The following is a 15,506-nucleotide window of genomic DNA, read 5'->3' on the forward strand; positions in this document are numbered from 1 at the left end:
TTTTTCCAACTCACTTTCCTTTAGTTGATTTCTCCTATCTAATTGTTGAGTAGTGGTGGAGATAGTAGGCAATCTTATTCCTGATCTTAGTAAATGCCTTCAGTGTTTCCCCATCAAATGAAATAACTAGCTTCAAGACTGGCTTACTTCTTATTTTCTTGAGCGTTTTAACAGGAAAGTGTGTTGAATTTTGTCAGAGGCCATTTAAACATGTATGGAGATAATCATATAATTTTTCTCCTTACATCTGTTGATGTGGTGTTTCATATTAATGAATTTACTAATAATTCCTAGAATAAATCCCACTTGGTTATTGCATATTAATTTCTTTATGTTGTTATGTTCTTTAAGTTGTCTAGATTCTGTTTTTACTATTTAGTATTTTTGTATCCATATTTATGGGATATTCATCTATAATTTTCTTTATGAGTTTAGGTATCAATGCTATGCTTGCTTCATAAAAAGAATAAGAAAGTCTTCTTTAATGGTGCCATGGGATATCTAATTTTTTAATTTGGTGGAATTCCCTGTGAAACCACCCAGGTTTCGTGCTTTTTTATGGTGATAGTTGCTAACTTTCTCTATTTCTTTTATGGAAAATGGTCTGTTTAAGCTGTTTACACTAGCAGAATCAGTTTTGTTAAATGGTATTTCCTTAGGAAATGATACATTTCATTTAGGTTCTAAAATATATTCATAGTTCTGCAAACTGGTCTTCTATGATTTTTTAAAAATCTTGTCATTTCTTATTTATGTTTTATCCCCATTTACTGATTAAGCTAGCTAGTGGTTAGATCAGTTTGGGAACTGATATTTTAACAGTATTGAATCTTTCCACCCATGAACATGGAATGTTTTCCATTCATTTAGATCTTTAATTTCACTCAGGAATGTTTTGTATTTTTCAGTGTACCAGACTTACATTTCTTCTGTTAGATTTACTCCTAAGTATTTTACTATTTTGATGCTACTTCTAATAGAATTGTTTTCTTCATTTCCAGATTGTTCATTGCTATTATATAGAAATGCAGTTTTTACGTTTTGTTCTTGTACCCTGAGACCTTGAGGAACTCATTTATTAGTTCTAGTAGTTTCTCTTTTTTCTTTCTTTCTTCCCTTTTTTTTTTTTTTTTTGGTGGATTTCTTAGGAATTTCTATATACAGGATTGTGTCACCTGCAAATAGAGATAGTTCTTTCAAATATAGATACCTTTTGATTTCTTTTTCTTGTCTGATTGCACTGGATAGAACCTTCAGTACAATGTTAATTAAAGGTAATGAGAGTGGACACTCTTGCCTTACCAATCTTAGAGGGAAAGCATTTAGTCTTTCACCTTTGAGTATGATGTTGAAGAATTTCCCATTTATTCCTAGTCTGTTCAGAGTTTTTATTAAGAATGCATTTTGGATTTTGTCAAATACGTTTTCTGTATCTATTGAAATGATCATGTGATTTTTGTCCTCTATTGGACATATTTATTAATATGACTTATTACATTAATCTTATTACATTGATTTTCAGATGGAAAAATCCCACTTTGTCGTGGTATATGGTCCTTCTTATATGTTGTTGGGTTTAGTTTACTAATATTTTGTGGAGGATTTTTGCGTCTATTTGTGAGGGATACAAATTTGTTGTTGTTTTGTCATCTTGTGATGTCTGCCTGGCTTTGGTATTAATGTAATACTGACTTCATAGAATAACTTGGGAAGTGTTCCTTCCTCTTCTCCTTTTTTTCCTTGGAAGAATTTGTGAAGGATTGTTATTATTTCTTCTTTACATGTTTGATAGAATTCACCAATGAAACAATCTGGGCCTACGTTTTTTTGTTTGTTTTGTTTTTGTTTTTGTAGAAAGAGCTTTAATTACTAATTCAATTTCTTTAGTTGTTATAGGTCTTTCCAGATATTCTTTCTTCTTGATTCAGTTTTTGTAATATATGTCTTTATAGGAATTTTTCCATTTCATCTAAATTGTCTAACTTGTTAGCATGAAACTGTTTATAGTTATAGTAGTTACCTTATATGGCAATAAACTTTGCAGATGCAATGAAGTTGAGGATTTTGAGGTGGGAAGATTATACTGGATTATCTGATGGACCCTACCTATAATCATAAATGTCTGTATAACAGAGAGGTAGAGGGAGATTTGGGCACACTCAGAAGAGAAGGCAATGTGATCATAAAGGTAGAGATTGGAGTAATATGACCACAAGCCAAGGAATGTTGGCAGTTACCAGAAGCTGGAAGAGGCAAGAATGGATTTTTCCCTACAGCCTCTGGAGGGTGTATCGCCCCACTGGCTCCTCAATTTTGGCCCAGGGGTGCTGATTTTAAATTTCTGTCCTTCACAACTCTGAAAGAATAAATTTTTATAAGGCCAGTGGTGACGTCCCCCTTTCATTCTTGATTTTGGTAATTTGTGACTTCTTTTTTCTTCATCAGTCTAGCTAAAGGTTTTTCAATTTTGGTGATCTTTCCAAGAGTTCACCTTCATTTTCATTGATTTTCTATTTTTTAAAATCTCAATGATTTTTGTTCTAATCTTTATTTTCTTCCTCCTGCTTACTTTGGGTTTAGCTTGCTCTTATTTAAGCATGGGTGTTTAATGCTATCAGTTTTCTTTTAAGTACCACTTAAGCTGCATTCCATGAATTTTATGTTGTTTTTTCATTTTTATTCAGCTCACAATACTTTCTGATTTCTGTTTTTTTTCTTTTTCTTTGACCCATGGCTTATTTGCAAATATGTCTTTAATTTCCAAGATTTGTGTATTTCCCAAATTTCCTTGTGTTCTTTATCTTTTATTTTGTTGAAATAGAAGAACATTCTTTGTATGATTTCAATTCTGCAAAATTTATTGAAACTTATTTTATGGTCTAGCATATTGTATATCCTGCAGAATGTCCTATATGCATTTAAAAATATGTATTTTGGTTTTTTTGTTGTTGTTCAGTATATTTTTTTCTGTGAGATTCATTCATGTTGTGTGTGGGTGGTTACTCATTTTCTTTGCTTTATAATATTGTGTGATTATATTACATTGTATTTATTCATTCTGTTGATAATGGATATTTGGGTTGTTTCTACTTTTTGGCTATAGTGAATGATGCAATGTCTTTTGATACACATATGCCTACATTATGTTGGGGATATATCTAGGAATAGAATTTCTGGGTCATTATTGTGTGTATGCTCAACTTCAGTACAAAATACCAAAGAGTTTTCGAAGAGGGTATAGCAATTTAAATTCCCACTGGCAGTGTATCAGAGTTCTAGTTACTCCATGTCCTTGCCACTTGATATTGTCAGTCTCTTTATGTTTAGCTGTCTGAGAGATGTGTAGTTGTATCTCTTTGAGGTGTTAAACTTTCATTTCCCTGGTAACCCAGTATTTGATTTTTAATACTGCTATATTGAAAAAGATACCTTCAAAGATTTGAAGTTCCAAATGGAAGAGATGTATCTTGGGTGAGCCTAGTAAATTACAGTACTGATTTTTCATTTATATTATTCAAAGTTTTTAGTCCAGATTTTTTGAGTAAAATGTTACTTCTGTGATTAATTAGTTCTGGTAAGCTAATTGGAGGGCGTTGCATTTTTTATATTTCAAAGGAAAAATGGTCTCTGACCCTGCTGAAACATCATGAGATTTTTAAACAAATAATAAAATTGTTTCTAAGATTTTTATATGAGATACCATGACCTTCTATGCTGCTCATAATACATTTTTGCACATAAAATAACATTAACTATAAATATTTCCAATAGTTTTCATAATGTTCTCACCTTAACATGAGTTTATTTTAAAAAGAAAGTCATATTCACATTCATTAAAAGGTCACCTACTTACTGTGAAAGGACAGATTAAGAAATACATATTTTTAAATATTTGCCAGTTTACATACTACTGACAGTCATCACACAAAAGTTTAGCAAATCAGAACATTTTTCTGTTTGTAAAACTGAAGTGCATGATGCATCTTTGCCAACTTTTTAAAATGCCTTACTGTGAGATTTCGTATGATCAGTTCTTTTCTATTTGCAAAGCAGACTAAATATTCTACTACTCAAGGTAATATAATTGGCTAACCCACTGAACTAGCAAACACAATACCCTGAAAGCAGGAGAGCACTGATATGAACCTCTCTGAGCATGAAACTCACTTTTCCTCAGAATTTTTGTTCTATACTTACATAGTCGGCTGTATGTGCTTGCTTTCTTATTTGTTAAAGAAAATGGAAAATTCTAATATTTTCTCCCACTACTCTAGAGGATAACCCCTGGGCCCTGCTGTGAATGTCCTTGTTTCATAGGGACAGAGAACCACAGAGGGTGAAAAGGAGTCATTGCTCCTGAGCTCGGGCAGGGAAAAAGAATTGAAAAAATCTCTTTTAGAGTTTAATTCCATTTACCTGTAGCTTTTATAATAAATGGCAAGGTCTGACTGATCACAAATAAATTATTCTTTTTCCATGTATACGATTCTGTGCAGAGAACGAGTAAAGATAAAACTCTTTCTTCTTGTATATTTCAATATACAGCCAAAATATAAATAAAACACTGTAGTAACTGATGGCAAAACCCCACATTGTCATTGCTTTTTACCTGCCTTCAACACCAGGCTGAACTTCCCAAGGGCAGGAACGCTTGAAGCCGAAATCAGTGCAGTGCCAGGCAAGGAGTCGTGCCAGCACATTAGTGAATGTTAATTCTCTGTGAGGATAGTGAGGTCGCCCTTAGCAAGAGGAGTGGGAGCGTCCTAGGACAAGGTAGGCATGTAGGCTAGTGGGCTTTCAGAGAAAACTGTGGAGGGGAGGAGAGTGGGCCAGAAAGGTCACTGGGGAGGAAGCGCAGATCAGTGTGAGTGAGGGTACAGCCTTTTAAGAGAAGTGCCACCAGGAACTTCTGTTCAGGGTGGGGCCAAAAGCAATAGGGCGGAAAGACATAGTGGGATTAACTAAAATTAAAATTCTCTGTGGGTTCAGGAGAAATTCTAGGTGGTGTCAGAGGCTTTACGAGACTAGTCTTTGGAAATTTTATTCAGGGTTCTAATAGAATTTGGCAGAGTTGTTTTGCTCAGCTGATGCTGTTGAAGAGAGCTCTGCCGGTATGAGGTAGGAAAAGTGAAAAGCCAATAAAATGAGGAGTTGTTACCAAAATGCCAGGTTGTTAAGGGTAAATTAAGTATTAGTATTCTAAAGGATTTTCCCCCAATTATTTTGTAGCTATTAAAATTGCATATTCAAAGTAGACTTCCATAATAAGGTTATTAAATCATTAGAAAGTATGAGGTTCCGTATTAAATACATACACTGTATACAGATTGATATTTTTGTGACAATAACAGTCCAGTAATTGTCATTCAGTTACCTTAAACTATGAATTAATCATGTGTAAAACACATTAAACCAATCAGTTGCAAGAATAACAAAAAGATCCAAGATATGTAAAACAAATGTTTTCAGTACAACTGACATATTTGTTGAATACTTTAAAACAGTTTTCAGCATAACTAAGGATTTATTATAACTATAAAAATTAAACAAGTGATTCTTGAAAGACATATAACAACAAAGATTCCTGAGAAACTATTGCTCATAAATAAGTCCATGTTGATTCAAATTCAGCTAAGGTTGGGGATAAATATAATTCTTTTCAGGTTAGATTTTTAATAGGCAGTTTATTTGCGATTCCCTTTACCTTTCCCCTCCCTTCCCTTTCTCTTTACTTTATTTTAAAAATGTATATTAAAATGTCTTGTAATTTTTAAAGGCTCACCATTATGTGTAGTGACCAGAGCCCTTAAGGACAAAGTTGAATATCAACCCACAAGTATCAGTTAGTGAAGTTGCTCTGGACAAAATCACACAACTAAAAACCAAAAGCCATCTATTCATAGCTCCTTCCCAGTGTGCCTAATATTCCAAAGGGTTAAATTCTCATTCCTTCAGTGGCTATTAACTGAAGGAATACTGGGATAATTTCCAAGCAGGATTACTGCCATTTGTGGGATACAGGACCTAATTCACATCAGATTGAGTCTGGAATATGGTAGTGACAATTTTTTGTAGTTCGCAAGGAGAACACATTGCTCATGTTATTATGCACTTCTCTTCTCTCTCGTGACGCCCTTAATGATTTTATATTTAATTGTATACATTTTGTTTCTCTGATAACTTACTGATAAACTTAGTGAGGATAGGGATGAGTTTTCAAGTCATAGAATATATATTATAAAATATATAATACCTCATACTAGATACTCATAAAATGTTTGTTGAATTGAAGTAGTCTTTAATTGTATTCTTCTTTGCCTTCTAAAGTCTTAATTTATTTACACTGTAGATGCTAAGGAAAACTCTTAAAGGGTCTGAAAGTAAAGAACTGGCAGTAACACCTGAAACATCAGCCTTGGTGCCGTTTGGGGATGTGGTATGTATGAATTAAGCCTCAATAACCTATAAATTATTTCTTATTTCATATGATGACTGGTTAATGTTTATTATTTGGCATCAAAAAAGTATGTATAGAAAATGGTCCTCTGATAAAGATATTTATGAATTTTTCATTTTTAGGAGTCAAAAAAGCATTCTAATAATTGCTGAAATTATGGAAAACATCCTGATTCACTGAAAAAATGTTGTCTGTGTTAGAATTTCCCAAACTCTAGTTACATCAGAATTACCTGGGATACTTTTTAAAAACAGTGATTCTTGGGCCCCACCTAAGATGTGATAACTTAGAAACTGAGACTGGAGTCTGGGAATCAGTATTTTTGTTGAACTCTTCAGATGATTATATATATTGTCAGATTTAGGAAAGTTTGAGTGAAAATTGATCCCACAACTCTCCCTCATCCAAAAATAATAAACCACAGAAACAAAAGCAAGCACACTTATCAGTCATACGTGTACACACAAACACACAGCTGGGACCTAATATCCAGGCTGAGAACCAGAAAAACCTGTTTTCTCTTTTGGTTGCCATAGAAAGAGTACAGGCCACGAGGATCTGTGTGCGTTTACGGCTGTCAAGTATTGTATTCTTTTACAGTTACCTGTACTTTCTGAACACCATGAGAAGAGTTAATGGGTATAAAGTGAGAGTTTTCTTGTCCCTCTTCTCTTCTCTTATCATATACTAATACATTTTCTTGAGTAAAAAATATATGATGAATTTAACACCACCTTTTGGGGGGTGAGTAAGAATAATTAATGTATACTTTTTTTTTTTAAATGACCATGGCCTACCTTTATTCATATGTAACACTTTCTTCCCTATTTCGCAATCAAAGCTGGAGTATAAGCCTTCACTGTCTAAATCTAAACTTAGGAAAGGCTCTTTGAAATCACTTTTGTCCATAAACTATTGTGCATGTCGTTACGTTGATGTACTAATTTCTATAATTCATACTCTTGAATATGATTCTGCATCTCTTTAGAACTCACATTTTGAGGAATACTTCTACTTCACCCACAGTTCCTAACCTCAATGTTTGTATTTCCCTCATGTGAATTACATGTTGCTAGATATTAAAAAGCTTCTCCTAAGAGCCAGCTGGAAGTTTTGACAGAGAGATGTTTGGTATGTGACTAATGGCTCCTCTCAGTGCATGATTCAGCCACATCACCTCCTCTTTGAACGTTCAGCAATTTGGCGAGGTTGGGATGTATGTAGGCCATGATAACTGCCTCACAACCCACTACTCCTGTTTCTAAAAGTCACATCCCATTTTCAGAAAAAAAAAATGTGAAAAAGCCGTGTCTTAAAATTGGGCACATGAAGTGTTTTTGTGAACAGGGTTCTGGTTGCTTTCCTGTTTTAAGTGCACGTTTGAGAGCATCTGGGGGTGAAGGTGTTGATGCCGTTACTGCTTTGGGCCACAGATGTGTCTCAGAATCTGTTATCCGCAGCCTGTGAATGGTCACCATCGTATTTTTTTTTAACATTTTTTTATTGATTTATAATCATTTTACAATGTTGTGTCAAATTCCAGTGTAGAGCACAATTTTTCAGTCATACATGAACATATATATATATTCATTGTCACATTTTTTTCTCTGTGAGCTACCGTAAGATCTTGTGTATATTTCCCTGTGCTTTGCAGTATAATCTTGTTTATCTATTCTACAATTTTAAAGTCCCGTCTATCCCTTCCCACCCTCCACCTCCTTGGCAACCACAAGTTTGTATTCTATGTCTATGAGTCTATTTCTGTTTTGTATTTATGCTTTGTTTTTTTGTTTTAGTTTTTTAGATTCCACATATGAGCGATCTCATATGGTATTTTTCTTTCTCTTTCTGGCTTACTTCACTTAGAATGACATTCTCTAGGAGCATCCATGTTGCTGCAAATGGCGTTATGTTGTCGGTTTTTATGGCTGAATAGTATTCCATTGTATAAATATACCACATCTTCTTTATCCAGTCATCCGTTGATGGACATTTAGGCTGTTTCCATGTCTTGGCTATTGTAAATAGTGCTGCTATGAACATTGGGGTGCAGGTGTCATCCTGAAGTAGGCTTCCTTCTGGATATAAGCCCAGGAGCGGGATTCCTGGGTCATATGGTAAGTCTATTCCTAGTCTTTTGAGGAATCTCCATACTGTTTTCCATAGTGGCTGCACCAAACTGCATTCCCACCAGCAATGTAGGAGGGTTCCCCTTTCTCCACAGCTTCTCCAGCATTTGTCATTTGTCACCATTGTATTTTTGAGTGTTAAATCTTTTTCTATACTTCAATAGAAATTTATTCTATTTTTATATTATATGGATCTCTTATGTAAAAGTATAAAAGCTATTGAAATATAAGGAAAGTTAGGGTAGTCATTAATGGCTTCATGTTGAGATTCTTGGGCAAGTGGTAAGTGATGTATGACAGAATGCTGATATACAGAACTATGCAGTACAAAATTGTAGCTGTATTTCTCTGTTTTACCCTCCTGTGTACACTCAATTTTAAGAAATAATCCATGATTCATGGACTCATCTGTGGCAATACCATTTTAAGTACCACCTGGATTAGAACATAACATTTCGTACTTATGTCTCCTTAAGAAATAGACTACCATATTTTCTTCTTCAGAATTTCATCATTCAGATACAGTAGTTTTAAGTATTGAGTGCTAACTTCTTTTTCTGTATTATTCTAAAACCAAATCTTTATAATTACTAACATTACATTTGAAACTACTATTGGGACATTTATTTTGCTTCACAGTATTTAATATAATATTGCTGTTGTTTTTACTTGGATTTTAAGACCAAACATCACTGAAGACCAAATGGCTTATATTTGGCTAATACTGCATATTAGTATTCAAGTATTCCTGTATTAATTTGGTGCTTGATTTTATGGTTAAACACAGGGTACAATTTTCTTTAACATTTACAAACACTTTACACAAGAGAGAATGAATATTTTATAGCCCTTCACATATTATACTCAATGAATGATTGTTGAATGAATGAAGTGGTTTTAGGATGCTGGATAAGAGCTTATCTGAAGCAAGTCATATTTCTTATTATATGCAAGATTGTTTTTATCAGTTCTCACCTAATGTAAAATAAAAATGATTCAAAGGGGGATAGTTGGACTGAAGTTAATAAATGACTTTTTTTTTTTTTTTTTTTTGCTTTGTATTCTTGTTTATTTTAGGTTTACTTGGACCAAATCTTGCCTATTTTCTTATGTATTTTTGCTTTCTGGTGTTTTCTATTAATTAGCTATTTCTAATAAAAAAATATTTCTTTTCTTTTCTTTTGGTGGGGAAGTTGATTAGGTTTACTTATTTATTTTTAGGGGAAGTACTGGGGATTGAACCCAGGACCTCATGCATGCTGAGCATGCGCTGTACTACTTGAGCTACACTCTCCCCCTAAGAAGCATTATTTCTAATGAGAAAAACTAAGTGAAACTTTTTAAAAATATAGTTTGTGTAGAGTAAAATGGAAGGAAAATTAACTTTTAAAAATTCATTCACTGTGGTTTTTTTGATTGTTACAGGTTGGCTGTCTGGCTATTAATGTAAAGAACTGCAGAAATTTTACGCCTAGGAGTATCCTTTCTTTTGATTTAAGAACCACACTATGATTATATATGACTGTTTGAGTTATATTTTGCTGCATTAAAAAACACCCCAAAGCTTGGTGGCTTAAAGCATTAACCATTTTATTATCAGTCACTATCTGTGCTTTCACGGGGTGGTCCTTCTGTTTCATGTTATCACAGACGGGCCTGCGCCATCTGGCAGTTCAGGGGGGCTGGAGTATCTAAAATGGCTCGTTTACATGTCTGGTGCTTTGGTGAGAATGCCTGAAAGACTGGACTTAGCTGGGATGCTGAAAGGGTTAGACCTTTCTTTCCATGTAGTCTCAGGGTCTTATCTGTCATCATTAAAAAAAAATTCTGCATTAATTTTGATTTTAAAAACAGTACATTGAAATACAATCTTGATTACTGAAACTTTGATGTGACTTTAAATTTTGCACCCTGGCTGGTGCCTCTCTCAGCCTATCCTAGTCTCAGCTGTGATCATGTCCCTCTCATGTTAAGGGAGTCACAGGACCAGGCCATATTCAAGAGCAGAGGAAAATAAACTCCACTTTTTGATGTGGAGAGTGACAAGACATTTTTAACTGTCTGTAATCCATCCCGATCATCATATAAATTAAAAAAAATATATCTTCTTGTATGATAATACTAATTTCTTTCTTTCCTTTTTTTTTTTTTTTTCGTTGGAGGGTAGGTAATCAGGTTTACTTACTTATTAATTTTTAGAGGAGGTGCTGAGGATTGAACCCAGTACCTTGTGTATGCTAAGCATGTACTCCACCACTTGAGCTATACCCTCCCCCCAATACTAATTTATTTCTAAGTAATAACTATGCTTTTCTTAAACGTTCTTTAAAGGATTTATTTTTCTCAGTGCCTTTAAATAAGCTGAATGCTTATTATTAGATTTATCATGGCATAAAACCAGTCTCATTATAAAGACTTGGTGTTTTTTTTTATGTAAAGTGAACTATTGAAGAGAATTCTATATAAAAAGAGTTTTGAAGACAATCATAAAAACAAAATTTTTAAATGCATGAAGTGCTATGAAAGATAAAAATATAGACCAATCTGGTATAAGTATATAATGAAATGAGTTAAAAAGTAGAATGCTGTTTTAAATTTTGTTGTCTTAAAATTAAGAATAAATTACTCTGAAATGACATATCTTTTAAATATCTACATAATTATGCTTGGGAAAAATTTTTCAAGTATATATTGCCAATGTTTTAGTCACCTTAAAAATAATATAAAGGAAAAATTGCAAAGGAATTATAATGGAAATGTGAGGATAATAATAATGAGAAGTGATCTAAGGAAGAATCAACCTTTTCCTTATATTGTGCCTACCACTGATGGGCAAAAATACTCTTTTAAAAGACTTTCCTTATTGTTTAATATGCTCTATTATTTATGTATTTATTTGATTGATTCTTAGGTTTTAGCCTGGATTGTTTAATGGATTAACTTTATAGTGTATTATTGTTCAGTAACAACAAAATATACTTCCTCAATTGTTTAATGGATTAATTTTGTAATGTGTTATTAATCAGTTACAACAAGATTTGCTTCCTAAATATCTATTTTCAGTCCATTTACAATATTGTAATAATTTATTCATTCGCATCTCTATAAACAACATGGTGAAATGTACAAAAACTTATAGCTTGCTATCCTCAAACAATGAAAAGAACACTATAATTACATTTGATGATGTGAAGTATTTTTCTGTAAAGGTAATGTTAAAGTTCTCTTCTAGATATAAGTATGCATTTTTATAGTTTCAAATATTCTACACTTACAGTATCTTTTTTTCCAGGGGATAGGAAAGAAACCAAAGCAATGTTTTTTTATTTGATATTTTATAGTATTCTACTTCTATATTATAGACTATGTTGATGTTTTTATAATTTACTCTAGAATACATCATCATGGTGTTCTTCTCTGAGATCCTGCTGTCTGTGATTCTGAGTGTTTATCATGCAGGCACACATTTTTCTCTGTCATATTCTTCTCTTCCCATCTATCCTCTTCCACTCTGTCTTAGTCAGCTTGGGCTGCTAAAGCAAATTACCATAGATTGGGTGACTTACACAACAGACCTTTATTTCTCACCTTTCTGGTTGGTGGGAAGTTCAAGATCAAGGTGCTGACTTATCTGGAGTCTGGTAAGAACCTGCTTCCTGGTTTGCCAGTGGTTGTCTTCTCATTGCATGTCAGAGAGCAAAGAGAGACCATCTTTCTTGCGTCTCTTCTTATAAGGATACTTACCAGATTCACGAGGGCTCCACTCTTATGAACTAGTTACCTCCCAAACACCCCCACTACAAATACCGTCGCATTGGGGATTTAGGCTTCAGCATATGAATTTTGAGGTGACACAGACATTCAGTCCATAGCACACCTTTTCTTTTCTTTTTTTTTTTTTTTGCCTCCTGCTCCTTTCCCTCTCTCCTTTCTTCTTATATATACTCTCTCTAATTATTTTTGCATGGATTAGCTTGTTCAGTCTTTATAACAAACCCTCAGAATATCTATACACTTACTGTCATCCTTGTTTTGCAGATGAGGAAACAGGTAGTGTCAGGTTTAAAGAACTTTCTTAAGGTCATAGAACTAGTAATTGGTGGAGCCGGGAATGCAATCTGGCTTTAGGCTCACTTCATTAAACTCCCTCTCACACAGAGCTTGCTGTGCTGAGTTTGCTTCTGTTTATAGTTAAGCTTCTTAGAATCTTAAATGTATCTGAACTGTCTTTTAAATGAGCAACACTTTCATTTAGCCATAGGATTCATTGATTAGTCCAATTGTTTCTAATAATTTTATTACATTAGTTGAATTTTAGTGAAGTCCTAAAACACTTCCTCTATGCCATATATATATTTCATTTTGCCTAAGTATTGAGTATTGAAGATAGTTCTTTAAACATAGGTTAAAAAAGGCATTGTTTTGCTAGGGGAAATCTGTGTTATTTCTTTTACTTTGCAAATAATTTTCCTCAGCTTCATTGAAAAGTTTTCAAGAATTTTGTGGATATATGTCCACTTAAATAAAACTTTAAATTAATACCAGAAAACAATATATATTAACAGGGTACTTATTTTCATTAGAATAATCAAAATATTTTCCCTGTATTTATTTTAATAGGAGTCATTAGTTTGAGTCTAATAAGAGGAGAGTTTTAGTGAAACTCTAATGGAAAGTTTGGGAGTGACTTAGTAATTAAATTCATTCCTTATGTACTCATTTTCCTTGGAAAATTGTCTTTGGGCCTTCTTTGAGGCCTAGGATGAAAGTAGCATCTCTGAGGAGTACTTGTGTTTGCCTCTAAGAGACTTGAGGCCACTGCCGGTTTGGTGCCACTTGAACACTTTATATTCCATACTTGAAGGCTTTAAAAAATAGTTTTTGTTCATTTGTATTAATGGTTAAATACACATAATGTAAAATTTATCACTTTAACCATTTTGTGTCAAGCTTGAGGATTCTTAAACCATCCAGCGGATGACCTAGCAATTCCACTTCTGTGTATTTATCCAAAGAAAACAAAATCACTATCTCAAAAAGATATCTACACCCCCACATTCATCGCAGCATTTATAATAGCCAAGACATGGAAACAACCTAAGTGTCCATCCACAGTGAATAGATTAGAAACATGTTCCATAAAAAGAAAAAAATCCTGCTATTTGCAACAACATGGTTGGACCTTGAGGGTATTATGCTAAGTGAAATGGGTTGGACACAGGAAGACATATACTGTTTGATCATTTGTATGTATAATAAAGCCGCTCCTCCCCCCACCCCCGCCCAAACTCATAGACACAGAGAATGGATTAGTGTTTGCCAAAGCTGGGGCTTGGTCGAGGTGGGGGTGTGAAATGGGTGAAGGTGGTCAAAAGGTACAAACTTCCAGTTATGAGATAAATAAGTCCTTGGGATCTAATGCACAGCATGGTGACTATAGTTAACAATACTGTATTATGTAATTGGAAGTTGCTAAAAGAGTAGATCTTAAAAGTTCTCATCATAAGAAAAATATTGTAACTGTGTAATGATGGATGTTAACTAATCTTATGGTGATAATCACTTAATATTATATACAAATAGCAAATCATTATGTTATACACCTAAAAGTAATGCAATGTGATATGTCAATTATATCTCAATTAAAAAATTTAAAGGCACTAATATTCTAATACTCAAATTGGCAAAAGGGTGTATGAATTTTAAAGGTCACATAATGATGGTATTGTGTTACAGGGTTCAAGGTTAGAAGAGAGTTTCAAGTTGAGACAATGATATGAATTTTATCGAAAAGTTAAAGAGCAAAGACTGGAAAGGATATTGGATGTGTTTTGAAATTAGATGTTTGGATTACCTACATTTTTTGGATTGGATATTGGGTATTGGACTACCTTTGAAAATGTAGTTTCAGTAGAGTATTGAGGCTAAACTTTCGTGTAGAGTTAAAAAGAGAGTGTTAGCAGTGGATATTTCAAAAAGACTATAAGTGACATTAGACATAAACAAGAACCTTATTTTTGTTGGCATTAGGGTATATGTGACTGAGATTGGCTAATAACATAAAAACTAATCACTAGGTGTGTACATATATATACGTAGTTTATAGATGTATTCAGAAATTCTGTCAGAAATTCAGGCTGAAAATTTAATTCTTTTCATATGTATTTTTTATGAAGGTTCCCAGACGTCAAGATGATGAGAAGAATAATATTTACTTAGAACTAATGCGATATGATGATACAAAAAGGCCTAATTTTTTAGGGAGTGTTCAGGTACATCTTTATGAAGTAATTCAGGTATGTATCAAAATCATTTTTTCACCTTGATATCACATTGTCCAGTTGATGTTTGTTATGATTTTTTTATACCTGATGGACTGCTTTTGTTTATTATCTGTCATCAAATTCATGTGCTTAGTAAACAGTATCTCCCTCTGGTTCAAAAAAAAAAAAAGAGTTGGTTTGTAACAGCGTAATGTTTTTAAAAATTTATTTTCTAGAAGGGCAGTGATACAACCTAAAAGACTAAGCATGTTTTGTTTTGTTTTCTGAAATGTTTTAAAACAAGACTCAAACCACAAACTCTCTTAACTGGCAGCACCAGTTTCAGTTCTTTATCCTTAGCTGGGCTGCTTGCGGTCTGCCCTGGGCATGTGTCATTTAGGGGTCAGCCAAAGTTTGGGGCAGAGTTTATACATAGATTTTGTGGTACCTTCCCTCTTGATTTTTCCTTTCTAGGAGTCCCTGCTTCACTTTCCAGTAGCCATAGTTGCCCTGAACTCAGAGGAAGAGGACTAACTGATTAGTGAACAAGTATAAACAATTTGAAGGGTTTTCAGAAGTATTTGTTAGGACATAAAGCAAGGAAGCCCTCAAAGAGTAATGGAGTTCCTTCAAAAGACATGGGAGCCAGATTGCAGG

The 15,506-nt window shown here is 33.7% G+C and overlaps 1 protein-coding gene across 1 annotated transcript in view; it reads left to right on the forward strand.

The window, feature by feature from the left end:
* C2CD6 (C2 calcium dependent domain containing 6) overlaps positions 1-15,506 on the forward strand; it is a 76,454-nt gene that overhangs the window by 2,877 nt on the left and 58,071 nt on the right. The window contains exons 2-5 of the mRNA XM_064485101.1: positions 6,350-6,436; positions 10,012-10,063; positions 11,650-11,795; positions 14,763-14,882. Of these exons, the coding sequence (XP_064341171.1) occupies positions 6,350-6,436; positions 10,012-10,063; positions 11,650-11,795; positions 14,763-14,882 (405 nt within the window). The remainder of the gene's footprint in view (positions 1-6,349; positions 6,437-10,011; positions 10,064-11,649; positions 11,796-14,762; positions 14,883-15,506) is intronic.

Source organism: Camelus dromedarius, chromosome 4 (genome assembly GCF_036321535.1).
Source record: "Camelus dromedarius isolate mCamDro1 chromosome 4, mCamDro1.pat, whole genome shotgun sequence".
In the NCBI taxonomy this organism is placed as follows: Eukaryota; Metazoa; Chordata; class Mammalia; order Artiodactyla; family Camelidae; genus Camelus; species Camelus dromedarius.